The following is a 13,375-nucleotide window of genomic DNA, read 5'->3' as shown; positions in this document are numbered from 1 at the left end:
ACCAGAGATCTGGTATATGGTGGTACTGGAGATTGAACCTGGGACCTCAGGCATGATTTTTTTTTTTTTTTTGCATAACCATTATAACCACCCTTAATTTGGCATTATATCTAGTCCAGAATAACTACTTTGGAAATTAAAGTATCTTTTTTATCCTAGAGTGTTAGAATAGTTGTCTGAATCTATTATTGTAAGGATAAAACACAGAAACTTATCATTAACTATAAAGTAAATTCAGATTATATAGTAGTGAATGGTTTACTTATTTGTAGTTTAAACAGACCATTAATGCTTCTTCTTCTAGTGTTTGCCGCCATTAATGCTAAGATTTAAGATTTCTTTTATATTTTTTAAAATCTTTTAGAGCCTGAGCCTGCAGAGGAGTATACTGAACAAAGTGAAGTTGAATCAACGGAGGTATGATTTCTACTTAATGTTGACTTTCTCTTTCTTCATTTTAAACAGAAGTCTCAAACATTTACTTTATTTTGCAGTATGTAAATAGGCAGTTTATGGCAGAAACACAGTTCAACAGTGGTGAAAAGGAGCAGGTAGATGAGTGGACAGTCGAAACAGTGGAGGTAAGACGAGTTTGACCAGGCTAATGCCTTTTGTCTTTAATAATCTTTACTCTGACCTAAGAACAAATTAAGATTGTTGGTCTTTTGTAGTATCATAATATTTACTGTGGTGTGTGAAATGGTTATATGTTCCCCTGCAGGTGGGGAGCCGGGGGCTTGAACTGGGATCCTTACACCGGTCCTTGAGCTTTGTGCCACCTGCGCTTAACCCGCCCTACGCCCCACTCCCTCAAAAATATTTTTAATCTTACTTATTTTGCTTTTTTTTTTTTTTTTTATTTCTTTATTGGATAGAGACAGCCAGAAATTGAGAGGGAAGGGAATGATAAGAGGGAGAGAAACAGAGACACCTGCAGCACTGCTTTATCACACACACAACATTCCCCTTGTAAGTGGGGACCTTGGGTGGCTTGAACCTGGGTTCTTGCTCATTGTAACATGTGTCATCAACCAGGTGCCACTGGCCCCTGTTTTATCTGTTCTCTGTAGAGGCAGGAATTGAGAATGTATGAGGACAGGGAAAAAAAAAGACTTGCAACATGGTTTCACTGCTTGTGAAGTTTCTTCCTACCACCTATCCCCAACCCCTCAAGTGATGATGGGCTTACAATTGGGTCTTTGCATATGATGTAGTGTGTGCTTAACCTGGTGAGCCACCTCCCCTCCCCCCCACATACCCTTTTTAAAAGTATATATGAGAGAGAAGAGAGAAAAACAAACAGGAGTACCACTCTGGTACATGTGTCACCAGGAATTGAACCAGGAGTCTCAGGCATGAAAGTCTAATGCTCAGTTGAAAGTCAGTTGAGCTATCTTACTGGCCTCAAAAAATTAGACTTGATCCCACTTTTTAAAAAATTGTTTATTTATTATTTGACAGAGACAAAAAGAAATTGGGAGGGAAGAGGGGGAGATAGAGAGACACCTGTAGCTCTGCCTCACCACTTGTGAAGCTTTCTCCCTGCAGGTGGGGACAAGGGGCTTGATTGAACCTGGGTCCCTGCACGCTGTAAATGTGTGCTTAATCTGGTGTGCCACCACCTGGCCCCCTGATTTCACTTCTTTTAAGGGAACCTCCTTGGTGTCTTGATACTAGAAGATAAAATAAAAGACTTAGCAAATTGTTTTTATCATTTCCATTCTTTTTGAGGTACGTATTTTATACATCTAAAGTATAGAAAAATGACTTTTCTTTAATGTGCTTGTATAAAGATTCTCCAAAGGTGGTGTAATTTTACCAGTACCTACCTTCCTCTTATTGTTAATGTCAATATGCACCATTAATAGATGGAATAGAGAATTTGTTCCTTACCCAAAATCATACTTAGCTGGAATGGAAATATTGTCCCAGGAATACTTCATAGGGTAGTATTTATTTGCTGAGTTGAAGAATATAGTTTAGAAATGTTAGGAGAGTATTAGAAAAAAAGCAAATCAAAATATTCTCCAGAATGGTGATTTATATGTGTGGTGTTTTTTTTTTTTTATTTAATCTTATTTTTGAGAGAGATGCAGAGAGAGAGACACACAGAAAGACCAGAGCACTGCTCAGCTCTGGCTTATGGTGGTGCCGGTGAATGAACCTAAGATTTAGGAACCTCAGGCATGAGAGTCTGTTTGCATAACCATTATGCTGTCTCCCCTGCCCATATATGTGGTTCTTGATGAAGTAGATTTGATGTATCTTTTTAGGTGAATCACTGGTAGTTATCAATCAAGCCTGGATGTAGAGGTGAAATTAATTACTAGTTTTATAGAATTTAATGAGAAGTATGAATCGATGTATTATGAAAAGGTTGAGAAAGAACATTTTAAGAAATATACAAAGGTAGTTGTTTTTTTTAAATAGTGTTTGCTAAATGATAATATTGTGATCTGGAGAACAGTGAAGTGATACCATTTTAAGTAAGTCAGAATATTAAGCCGTGTTCTGTGGTTTGGGAACCTATCATGATGGTAATGAATGGAATTCTTACATACTTGTCTTCTTAACCCACTTGCTCCATTTCAGGTGGTAAATTCGCTGCAGCAGCAGCAGCCTCAGGCTACATCTCCATCAGTCCCGGAGCCTCATTCTTTGACTCCAGTGACTCAAGCAGATCCCCTTGTGAGGAGACAGCGAGTACAAGATCTCATGGCACAAATGCAGGGACCCTATAATTTCATACAGGTAGGTACACTTTAGTTTTTAAACACCATCATAGAAGGCTTATTTTGGGGGGCCGGGTGGTAACGCAGCGGGCTAAGCACACATGGTACAAAGACTGATATAAGGATCCAAGTTCGAGCCCCCTACCTGCACGAGTTTGTTTCACAAGCGGTGAAGCAGGTCTGTCTTCCCCTTCTCTCTTGATTTCTCTGTCCTATCCAACATCAATGGCAGCAATAACAACAACAATAAGGGCAACAAAAATGGGGAAAAATGGCCTCTAGGTATAGTGGATTTGTAGTCCAGGCACCAAGCCCTAGCAATAACCCGGGAGGCAAAAAAAAAAAAAAGGCTTATTTTGTTTACATTATTTTAGTTATTTCTATTATGTATAAAATTGTAGGATTCCATGCTGGATTTTGAAAACCAGACACTTGATCCTGCTATTGTATCTGCACAACCTATGAATCCAACACAGAACATGGATATGCCCCAGCTGGTTTGCCCTCCAGGTTAGTAATTCTTTATTTTGATGTAAGGTATAAGATACAGAGCCAGATGTTTTTAGGTTTTGTAAAGTTTGTGAAATTTTCTTTTTAACGTTTAACTTTGGAGTCTGTAAATTTGACAACTGTTTCTTCCAATATTCATAAAAGTAGTTCCTTGGGTTTAAAGGTTTTTTTTTTTTGTCATTAAACATACAGAAAAGTTCATGTACATGTAATTTGTTGAGTTTCCAACAAATTTGCTGAATAATCCAATATACAAAATGGAGCAATACTTGTAACCCAGAAGTCTACTTGTGTTCTTCCCTTTTCTTCGCTTTTTGCCTCTTCAGTCCCATGGTAACCACATTCTGATTTCTAACACTGTAGACGGGACTTAAACCTATTTCTGTAATTTATATAATGAAATGAAATATATAATGAACTATTGCTTGGCTTTTGAAAGCATATGTTGTTGTATAGTCTACAGGACTTAGGTTGGAGAGATTCTTCATTTGGGTCCCAGGACCAACAATAACTAGAGTTGAATGGTGCTTTGGTCAAAAAACCAGAACAAATTTGTAAAAATAAATAGCTTAATGTATGATTAAAAATGTTGTCTTTATTTTAGCCTTTCAGGAGACTTTCAAGCATTTTATCATCTACATAAAAATAAGCTTAAGTGAATGCTTAAGAGGAAAAAAAGAGAGACCAGGAAATCCTGTTTGTCATCATGCAGTTATGTGTTTATCATAGTTGTAGGGAGGAGAATAAATATACCTAATGGAATATTATCTTCAAGAAGTAAAATTACTATTTTCTTTGGAAATGTGAAATTATACTGAAAGAGGATAATAAAATATTACTTTGTTATCTGAAGTTGTGTGTAAGTTATGCTACTTGACAGTTTTGGCATTAAATTCTGGTCTTATTATTGGAACTGTCTCACATCTTTACCTTTGTAAGACACAAAATGAAAACATTTGTGAACGTTGAATAGTTACTAGAAAAACCAAAATGCTCACTTGAAAATAAAACTCCTGTGATTACTAAAAGGTCTAGTTAGGATATGACTAGAAATTCGCCACTAGTAGCCTAGTGTTTTATACCTACTTGAAAGAAATTTGATTTGGGATAACAATATCTTATTGGTTGGTTTTTGCAGTTCATTCTGAATCTAGACTCGCACAACCTAATCAAATTCCTGTCCAGTCAGAAGCAACACAAGTAAGAATGATGTTTTTTTTTTTCCTGGTTTGTTTTCTAATAAAAATTGGGTATGAATTTAATCACCCAAGTTTGGTGTGAGAACTAGTTGTCAGCTTTTACATCAGTGTGAAAACACACACACACGCACACGCACACACACACACACACACACACACACACACACACACACCTATATATTTTCTTTGTCTTGGATACTTTGCTTGTTGGGAGGATTAATGGTTTACAGTAAATACAGTTTATGATATGTGTAAAATTTCTCCATTTTCTGCAAAGCACTTTATAACCCTCAGCCCAGGTCCTCCTCTGTCATTGCCCCACCCCCTAGAGTCTGTTTTTTTGGTGCGATATACCCAGTATGTTTGCGTTTATTTTTCGTCTGATAATTTCAAAATTTTAAAATTATTTGTTACATATTTATTTTGCTAGACACAGAAGTCGAGAGGGAAAGGGGGAGTTGAGGGAGCTACCTGCAGCACTGTTTCAATGCTCATGAGGCATTCCCTCTGCAGGAGGGCACTAGGGACTTGAATTTAGGTCCTTGCTCATTGTAACATGTATGTTTAACCAGGTGCTCTGCCACCCAGCCTATGTCTTCATTTTTGGTTTTGTTAATAATGAAGGAAGGAAGATGCATTTTATCTTGAACTGAGCAGAATTTGAGAAGACATTTTAGTTAGTGGTAGTGAAGACAGAATAATGGTTATGCAAAAGACTTTGTATGACTGAGACTCCTAAGTCCAGGTTCAAGCTCCCACATAGCCACAAGCTAGAGTTGAATAATGCTTTGGTTTAAAAAAAAAAGGGGACATTTGAGATACATTCTAAGATATAACTTGGAGCTTTTTTAAAAATATATTTTATTTATTAATGAGAAACATAGGAGAAGAGAGAAAGAACCAGGCATCACCCTGGTACATGTGCTGCCGGGGATTGAATTCAGGACCTTATGCTTGAGAGTCTGATGCTTTATCCACTGCACCACCTCCCGGATCATACCTTGGAGCTTTAATAATATATTTTTTATAGTTAGGTCTCATTTCTTTTATTTGTTTATTGGGGGGAATTAATGGTTTATAGTTGATAGTGAAATACAGTAGTTTGTACATGCATAATAGTTCCACATAACAATATAACCCTGACTAGGTCCTCTGCCATCACGTTCCAAGACCTGAACCCTTCCCCTCCACTCCAGTCTTTTTACTTTGGTGTAATACTCCAACTCCAGTCCAAGTTCTTCTTAGTGTGTCCCCCCACCCTTTTTAAAGATTTTAATTGTTTATGAGAAAGATAGGAGAGAGAACCAGACATCACTGTGGCATATGTGCTGCCAGGATCGAACTCAGGACCTCATGCTTGAGAGACCAAAACTTTTATCATCACTGTGCCACCTCCTGGACCATAGTGTTTCTCCTTCTAATCTTGCTTTTAATCTCATTTCTTTTCTTTTTTTTTTTTTTTTTAAACCAGAGCACTGTATAAGTACTGTGCACTAACTGATTGCACCACTGGAGCTCCTTAACCAGAGCACTATTCAGCTCTGGTTTATTGCGGTGCGGGGGATTGAACCTGGGACCTCGGAGCCTCAGGCACGAGAGTCTGTTTGCATAACCATTATGCTGTCTACCCTCTGTCCATCATATCATTTCTTTTAACATACACACATACATACACAAATATATTCATCTTACCAGTTAGTTTATAACAGCATTTTTGATTTCTTATATATAGGTTCCTTTGGTTTCGTCTACAAGTGAAGGGTATACAGCATCTCAGCCCTTGTACCAGCCCTCTCATGCTACTGAGCAACGCCCACAAAAGGAACCAATTGATCAGATTCAGGTACGTTTTGTTACCAGATCTTAAGAGTTTTGGTGACGTGCCTGTTCATTGATTGGGTAGACATGATTTGTGCATGTGTTTTACTTTCGTGGGTTAGTTGGTTTTGCTACTATACATTAGTATAGTTGTGTGTGTTTTTCAGTTTACCACAAAATTGCATTCCCCCCTTCCCCCCCACATTTCATTTAGGCGACGATCTCTTTAAATACAGACCAGACTACAGCATCATCATCCCTTCCTCCTGCTTCGCAGCCTCAGGTCTTCCAGGCTGGAACAAGCAAACCATTACACAGCAGTGGAATCAATGTAAATGCTGCCCCATTCCAATCCATGCAAACGGTAATTAAATTAATTCAGCTGACATTACCTTTTAGATAGTCATTAAACTTCGTTGAATATGCATCAGCGCTAACTGTAGAGTCTATTTAACTGACCCATTAATCTCAGAAATAAAATTTGAACCTTCAGCTCTGTACCCTTATCTAGTTTTGCAGTTTCACTCTTGATTGATGAAATTTTAGACATGACAAAGTCTAAAGTAACATCTGTTTTAAACACCTAGTTTTTAATAGATGTTCAGACTTGACCCTGGTCTTTTGCTGAAGTATCTTTGAAAAGTCCAGATACCATCCACTCATCATTCTTGGTGAGTGTCCGTCCCCAAAGCACAGTTTGGGAAGTGTTGAAAATAACCATCATGATGTAATATGTTTAAATCCATGCTCACAGGAAAGCTCATGTTAAGTGAGGTAAGGCAGAAAGAGAAGGTTGAGTATGGGGTGATCTCACTCATGGTCAGAAGTTGAGAAAAAAGAATAGAAAAGGGAAACACAAAGCTGCAGAACAGGGCTCTGTTTACTTGGACAGGGTTCGGTGTATTGCACCCAAGTAAAGGATGCAGGCATAATGGTTATGCAAAGGGACTCTCAAGAAGTAAGAGGGTGGAGTGGGTATGTGGGATGCTTACAGGTCCTTGTGCACAGTAGTGGAGGAGGAAGACCTAGGCGGGGCCAGAATGTTTTGTAGTAAGAAAACAGAAATGTCACACATGTACCAACAATTGTATTTACTGTTTATTGTAAGTTATTAATTCCCCTGATAAAAAAACTTAAAATTTGACATGTCAAAAATAAAAGTATGTGAAGTTCATAGACTTAATCTGTAATGACAAATCAGGAATTGAAGTCTTATTATATTTTTTAAATCATTTCCTCGCTGTTGTTGTGTTTATTATCCCTGCTTTTTTTTTTTTTTTTTTTTTTTACTTAAAAACCTTCATTTAGAGGTGCCCTGTTAAAAGTAGGGAGGATGATGGAAGATAGCATAATGGTCATGCACAAGGCTTTCATGTTTGAAACTCTCAAGTCCCTAGCCCTGCCTGCCAGTCAGACCAAAGATTGTTTTGTTAAAAAAAAAACACAAAAAAAAACCAGAGCAGTTAATAGCATAAAAAGATGCACTAATCACTAACCCTTTGTTTTCACTTACAGGTGTTCAATATGAATGCACCAGTTCCTCCTGTTAATGAACCCGAAACATTGAAACAGCAAAGTCAGTACCAGGCTAGTTATAACCAGAGCTTCTCCAGTCAGCCTCACCAGGTAGAACAGACAGAGCTTCAGCAAGAACAACTTCAGACAGGTATGAAAAAGTGCTCTTCAGTGCCAGTAGAGGCAGCATACTGTGATTGAGAATTGAGCATGTCTCTGTCAGTTATTTTAGTAATAAGACCATATGAATTTGTAAGTTAATCCCGAATTAAGTTCATGTTTGTTGCTTGTAAACTGTATACTTTTGGTTTCATTTTCCTTTGGTCAGTGGCTTTTTAAAAAAAAAAAATTTATTTATTGATTTCATGAGAAACGATGAGAGTGAGAGAGAATGATAACCAGACATCACTCTGGTACATGTGCTGCCGGGGATTGAACTTGCAACCTCATGCTTGAGAGTCCAGTGCCATATCCATTGCACCACCTCCCAGACCACATGGTCAGTGGCCTTTTTAAGTAGTCTTGGTTTATATGATTTTAATAAAGTCAGACCTTACTCGGTTTGTGATGAACTTCTAAAACATGTCCAGGCAACAGATCAGTTATGCAAAATTAAAAAAAAAAAGTTGATTTATCATTTGCTTGTGCAAAAATTTCTTTGTGGGGCAGTAGCACAACGGGTTAAGTGCAAGTGGTGCAAAGTGCAAGGACCGGTGTAAGGATGGATCCCAGTTGGAGCACCTGGCTCCCCACCTCCAGGGGAGTCAGTCGCTTCACAAGCAGCGAAGCAGGTCTGCAGGTGTCTGTCTTTCTCTCCCCCTCTCTGTCTTCCACTCCTCTCCATTTTTCTCTGTCCTATTCCAACAACAATAATAACAATAAAACTAGGGCAACAAAAGGGAATAAATAAATATAAAAAATTGTTTTGTGGTTGCATTTAGTGAACTACGTTAAGTAAGTCCTTGTTGGCAAACAAAGTCCTAGTTTTTGACCAGTACCACACCTGTCATACTTAAATGTAGATAGTTTCTAACTCTCTTAAGATTGTAAGATGTGAAATAATAAGGTTTTCACGTACTGAATTCTTTTTTTTAAAAAAATTTATTTTCCCGTTTTGTTGCCCTTGTTTTTTATTGTTGTTATTGATGTCTTTGTTGTTAGATAGGACAGAGATAAATGGAGAGGGGGGAGAGAAAGATAGACACCTGCAGACCTGCTTCACCGCCTGTGAAGCAATGACCCCCCCCCTCCCCCCCGCTGGTGGGGAGCCGGGGGCTTGAACTGGGATCCTTAAGCTGGTCCTTGCACTTTGAGCCACATGCGCTTAACCCACTGCGCTACAACCCGACTCCCTCCAGTACTGAATTCTTAACCTATTGCTATAGTATTCAACAGAAGGTTGTATCAGTGGTAATTTGGGGGGAGAAATTGCTATGTTAATTATGTTTCGTTTGCTAGTCACAAAACTGGGCTTTCTATAATTAAGCCAAAATGTAGGATTTATAGATTCAGTCTCTTTTATAACTCGCCCTCTTTTGATTTTGTTTGTTTTAAGCCCAGAAAATTCTCCACACGGGGCTAAGTTCTTTGTTTTAAAATGTAAATCATGCCGGGAGTCGGGCTGTAGCGCAGCGGGTTAAGTGCAGGTGGCACAAAGCACAAGGACCGGCATAAGGATCCCGGTTCGAACCCCGGCTCCCCACCTGCAGGGGAGTCGCTTCACAGGCGGTGAAGCAGGTCTGCAGGTGTCTATCTTTCTCTCCCCCTCTCTGTCTTCCCCTCCTCTCTCTGTTTCTCTCTGTCCTATCCAACAACGACGACAACAACAATAATAACTACAACAATAAAACAACAAGGGCAACAAAAGGGAATAAATAAATAAAATAAAATAAAAAAACAAAAATGTAAATCATGCCAAAGTGTTGAGTTCAGTTCAGGGCAGCTTCCCTGTTCTGTTAATTAAACTTTGGGACATTGAAAAAGTGGCTAGTGAGGATGATTGGATAGAAAACATTATTCTATTCATTTACTTCTCAGCCTACAGTAAATGCATGTTTGCCTTATTTTTTTAATATTTTATTTTAATTTAACCGGAGCGTTGTTCAGCTCTGGAGATTGAACCTGGGACTTTGGTACCTCAGCCATGAAAGGCTTTTTTGCATTAGGCTGTCTCCCCAGCCCCCTATTACTATTTTTTTCTTAAAGATTTTATTTATTTATTAATGAAGATAGGAGGAGAGAGAGAGAAAGAACCAGACATCACTCTGGCACATGTGCTGCCAGAGATCGAACTCGGGACCTCATGCTTGAGAGTCCAAAGCTTTATCACCACGCCACCTCCCAGACCACTATTATTTTTAACTAGAGCACTTTTCATCTCTGGCTTAGTGAGTCAGGGGATTGAGCCTTGGAGTCTCAGGCATGAGAGTCTTTTGGAAAGATGGAGGTACAAAGTAATGTGAACTTTCTGGAATCTTCATTGATTTGAATACGAGTGATTATCGCTTCACTGTCTTCTAAATTGGCTGTACTTCAGCTATTTGAAATGGGGCCAGGCACATTTGGTGAGCTCTTGGTGATTTATTTTTGCAACTGAGTAGGTATTCTGCTTAGTATCATAATACATATCATGGTCTTGGACACTTAAGTACATATCAAGAGGCATTTAAAAGGATAATGAGAGGAGTCGGGCTGTAGCGCAGCGGGTTAAGCGCAGGTGGCGCAAAGCACAAGGACCGGCATAAGGATCCCGGTTCGAACCCCGGCTCCCCACCTGCAGGGGAGTCGCTTCACAGGCGGTGAAGCTGGTGTCTATCTTTCTCTCCTCCTCTCTGTCTTCCCCTCCTCTCTCCATTTCTCTCTGTCCTATCCAACAACGACAACAACAATAATAACTACAACAATAAAAAAAACAACAAGGGCAACAAAAGGGAATAAATAAATAAAATAAATATTTAAAAAAAAAGAGTTAAATATCAGAAAAAAAAGATGTTTAGTACAGCTTTTCAAATCACATGAAGCATAGAATAAGGCTCCCTCACACAATTGTGTTCTTACAAGGATTTGTACTTATTTTTGAAGACTTAGTTCCCTTAGTCTTGATGTAGATTGGAGAAAAATAGTAAGTTAATGTGTAGTTTTCACAAAAACTTGAAGTTAGAATTAAGCTTGAAGGAAACTCCCTAAATAAGGGAGGCACTTTTGAAAACAAAGTATGTGAGAGAATGATGTTTAATGAACTGCTTCTGTGTTGTGTGTATACTCTCCCCCCCCCCCCCATTACAGTGGTTGGCACTTACCATGGCTCCCAGGATCAGCCCCATCAAGTGACTGGTAATCACCAGCAGCCTCCTCAGCAGAACACTGGATTTCCGCGTAGCAGTCAACCCTATTATAATAGTCGAGGTGTTTCTCGTGGTGGCTCCCGTGGTGCTAGAGGCTTGATGAATGGATACAGGGGCCCTGCCAATGGATTCAGAGGTACAAAATAGAGCAAGTTCATGGGATTTTTCTCACCTTTTCTTTTTTCTCTTTTGTAAAACACATAGGAATGTTGTCTTTTTTTTAAAGCAGTATCCCTGTATTAACCTCTTCGGCCTAATTTAAACACTAAATCAGGATTGGCTTTGGTGTCAAATTATGTCTGCTGCTGCTATTTTTTAGGGCATAACTACATGATCTGTTCTGCGCTACTAGATCTTAAGGGGATATTTGTGAGGGTGTGTATGCGTGCACATGGTGCACGTGGTATACCTGAGCCGTTGCAGAACACTCCAATCTCTTGATACCTAGTAGAAATTTATGAAAAGATTCGGTCAGGATGGGAAATGTGGAATTGGCTTGAATAGCTAGCATGGCTTACATTTGTTTCAGTTTTTCTCCATTAATGAACACAGAATTAATCATCTCTTAAACTTTTAGGAGGATACGATGGCTACCGCCCTTCGTTCTCTAATACTCCAAACAGCGGCTATACTCAGTCTCAGTTCAGTGCTCCTCGTGACTACTCTGGCTATCAACGGGTAAGTGTAAAATTGTTTTAAGATACAAACTTGACCTCAGTACACCAAACAAAAGGCTGGTTGTGGTCTGGGAGGTGGCGCAGTGGATAGGGCATTGGACTCTCAATCATGAGGTCCTGAGTTTGATCCCCGGCAACACATGTACCAGAGTGATGTCTGGTTCTTTCTCTCCTCTGATCTTTCTCATTAATAAATAAATAAAATATTTAAAAGGGGGGGGGCTGGTATAATAGTAGTTTGTTGTATATCAGGAACTCAGTAATTTGCAAATTTTGCAAGATGACTTATTTTAGATCAATAGAAACTAGTTTACCTATATCTTTTTATTGAATAGCATGACAGGAAAGATTTTTTACAGGAGAAAAATATTTTAAGCTTGAGCAATACAGATTTATTAAGCACTGAGTTACTTATCTGTACTTCATTATAGAGTGTCTCAGAATTTTGTGTTCTAGAAATGTTAAACTGCATGAAAAAGCATTAAAAATACCTTCTTTTTCAGTACTAACTAGTTTGTCTTTTAGGATGGATATCAGCAGAATTTCAAGCGAGGCTCTGGGCAGAGTGGACCACGGGGAGCCCCACGAGGTAATATTTTGTGGTGGTGATCCTAGCTCCTAAGTGGAGCTTCTGTTCTGGCCTTGGAAGCACTGTTCATATAGTCTTGCATGTAGGCTAAATGTTAGGAATACATTTATCATTTCCAGACTTGTTGCTAGGGAATAAATGAAATGCTGTTTCTAAAAATTATCTTGAACCCAAATTTGATCTTTTTTTGAATGATTTTCCCTGTTATTATATAAACTGTCTTGGAAACTAGAACATTAATTCTCTGCAGAAACTGTTTTTCCAATTGCAAATTATTTTTCAGGTCCTAAAACCTGCTAAATGTTTTTAGGAAGTGATTAAACATTTTTGTAAGACATTTTTGGAATGAGATCAAACATTTATATAAATTTATTCTTTCATTTTTGAAACACGAATATTATATTTTAGGGCCAGAAACCCTTTAATGGCCAGATAAGCCATAGTTACATTTAGAGAACCATTTAGAATTGATAGAATTAACAAGAATTTAAAGCCTTTGGTTCACTATTACTGACACATCAAATTATTTGACTTTTAAAAAAAGTCTCTGAAATCTCAACTGACATAATATTCTGTACTTTAAAATTTATAGGCTTTAAGAGTTTTGGGTTCTACTATAGGAAAACTCCCTATTTGGACAGGAAGTAAAGCTATGTAACAATTAGGGGTAGCACTGCTTATGATCTGAAATTCTAAATGGTTCTCTGATTTGAGAGAACTTAAATCAAGTAGATTTCCTCTAGATATTGGCCATAACATGTATAAATGTATACTAAGGAGGAATTTCAAAGTACTTTGATTTCAATGCTAGAGAAACTGGCCAAACTCCCCCCCCCCCCCCCGCCAAAAAAAAAAAAGGGAGGGACATTAAAAAAATTACTGGATCATCTGGGAATTGCTGACTTGAAGTATCAAAGTATATTTGCATGTGAATGTGGGTTATGTTTTTTCTCACCTTGTAGCATATTCTATGAAAGTTGAGTTGACTGAT

The 13,375-nt window shown here is 38.4% G+C and overlaps 1 protein-coding gene and 1 non-coding gene across 3 annotated transcripts in view; both read left to right on the top strand.

Moving 5' to 3' along the window:
• The window catches only part of CAPRIN1 (cell cycle associated protein 1), a 43,249-nt gene that overhangs the window by 27,506 nt on the left and 2,368 nt on the right, over positions 1 to 13,375 (top strand). For both annotated transcript variants that reach the window (XM_007521809.3, XM_060176618.1), the window contains 11 exons: positions 365 to 417; positions 495 to 581; positions 2,593 to 2,751; positions 3,134 to 3,242; positions 4,381 to 4,442; positions 6,174 to 6,284; positions 6,474 to 6,623; positions 7,775 to 7,925; positions 11,060 to 11,254; positions 11,696 to 11,796; positions 12,321 to 12,384. In XM_007521809.3, coding sequence (XP_007521871.1) covers positions 365 to 417; positions 495 to 581; positions 2,593 to 2,751; positions 3,134 to 3,242; positions 4,381 to 4,442; positions 6,174 to 6,284; positions 6,474 to 6,623; positions 7,775 to 7,925; positions 11,060 to 11,254; positions 11,696 to 11,796; positions 12,321 to 12,384 — 1,242 coding nt within the window. The remainder of the gene's footprint in view (positions 1 to 364; positions 418 to 494; positions 582 to 2,592; positions 2,752 to 3,133; positions 3,243 to 4,380; positions 4,443 to 6,173; positions 6,285 to 6,473; positions 6,624 to 7,774; positions 7,926 to 11,059; positions 11,255 to 11,695; positions 11,797 to 12,320; positions 12,385 to 13,375) is intronic.
• Positions 9,687 to 9,820, top strand: LOC132534198 (small nucleolar RNA SNORA36 family). Its single transcript, XR_009545872.1, has one exon. It is a non-coding gene; the product is annotated as a small nucleolar RNA SNORA36 family (small nucleolar RNA).

The sequence above is a fragment of the Erinaceus europaeus genome, chromosome 17 (assembly GCF_950295315.1).
Source record: "Erinaceus europaeus chromosome 17, mEriEur2.1, whole genome shotgun sequence".
In the NCBI taxonomy this organism is placed as follows: domain Eukaryota; kingdom Metazoa; phylum Chordata; class Mammalia; order Eulipotyphla; family Erinaceidae; genus Erinaceus; species Erinaceus europaeus.
The sequence above is the reverse complement of the archived record's forward strand: the minus strand, read 5'-3'. Positions and strand labels throughout refer to the sequence as shown.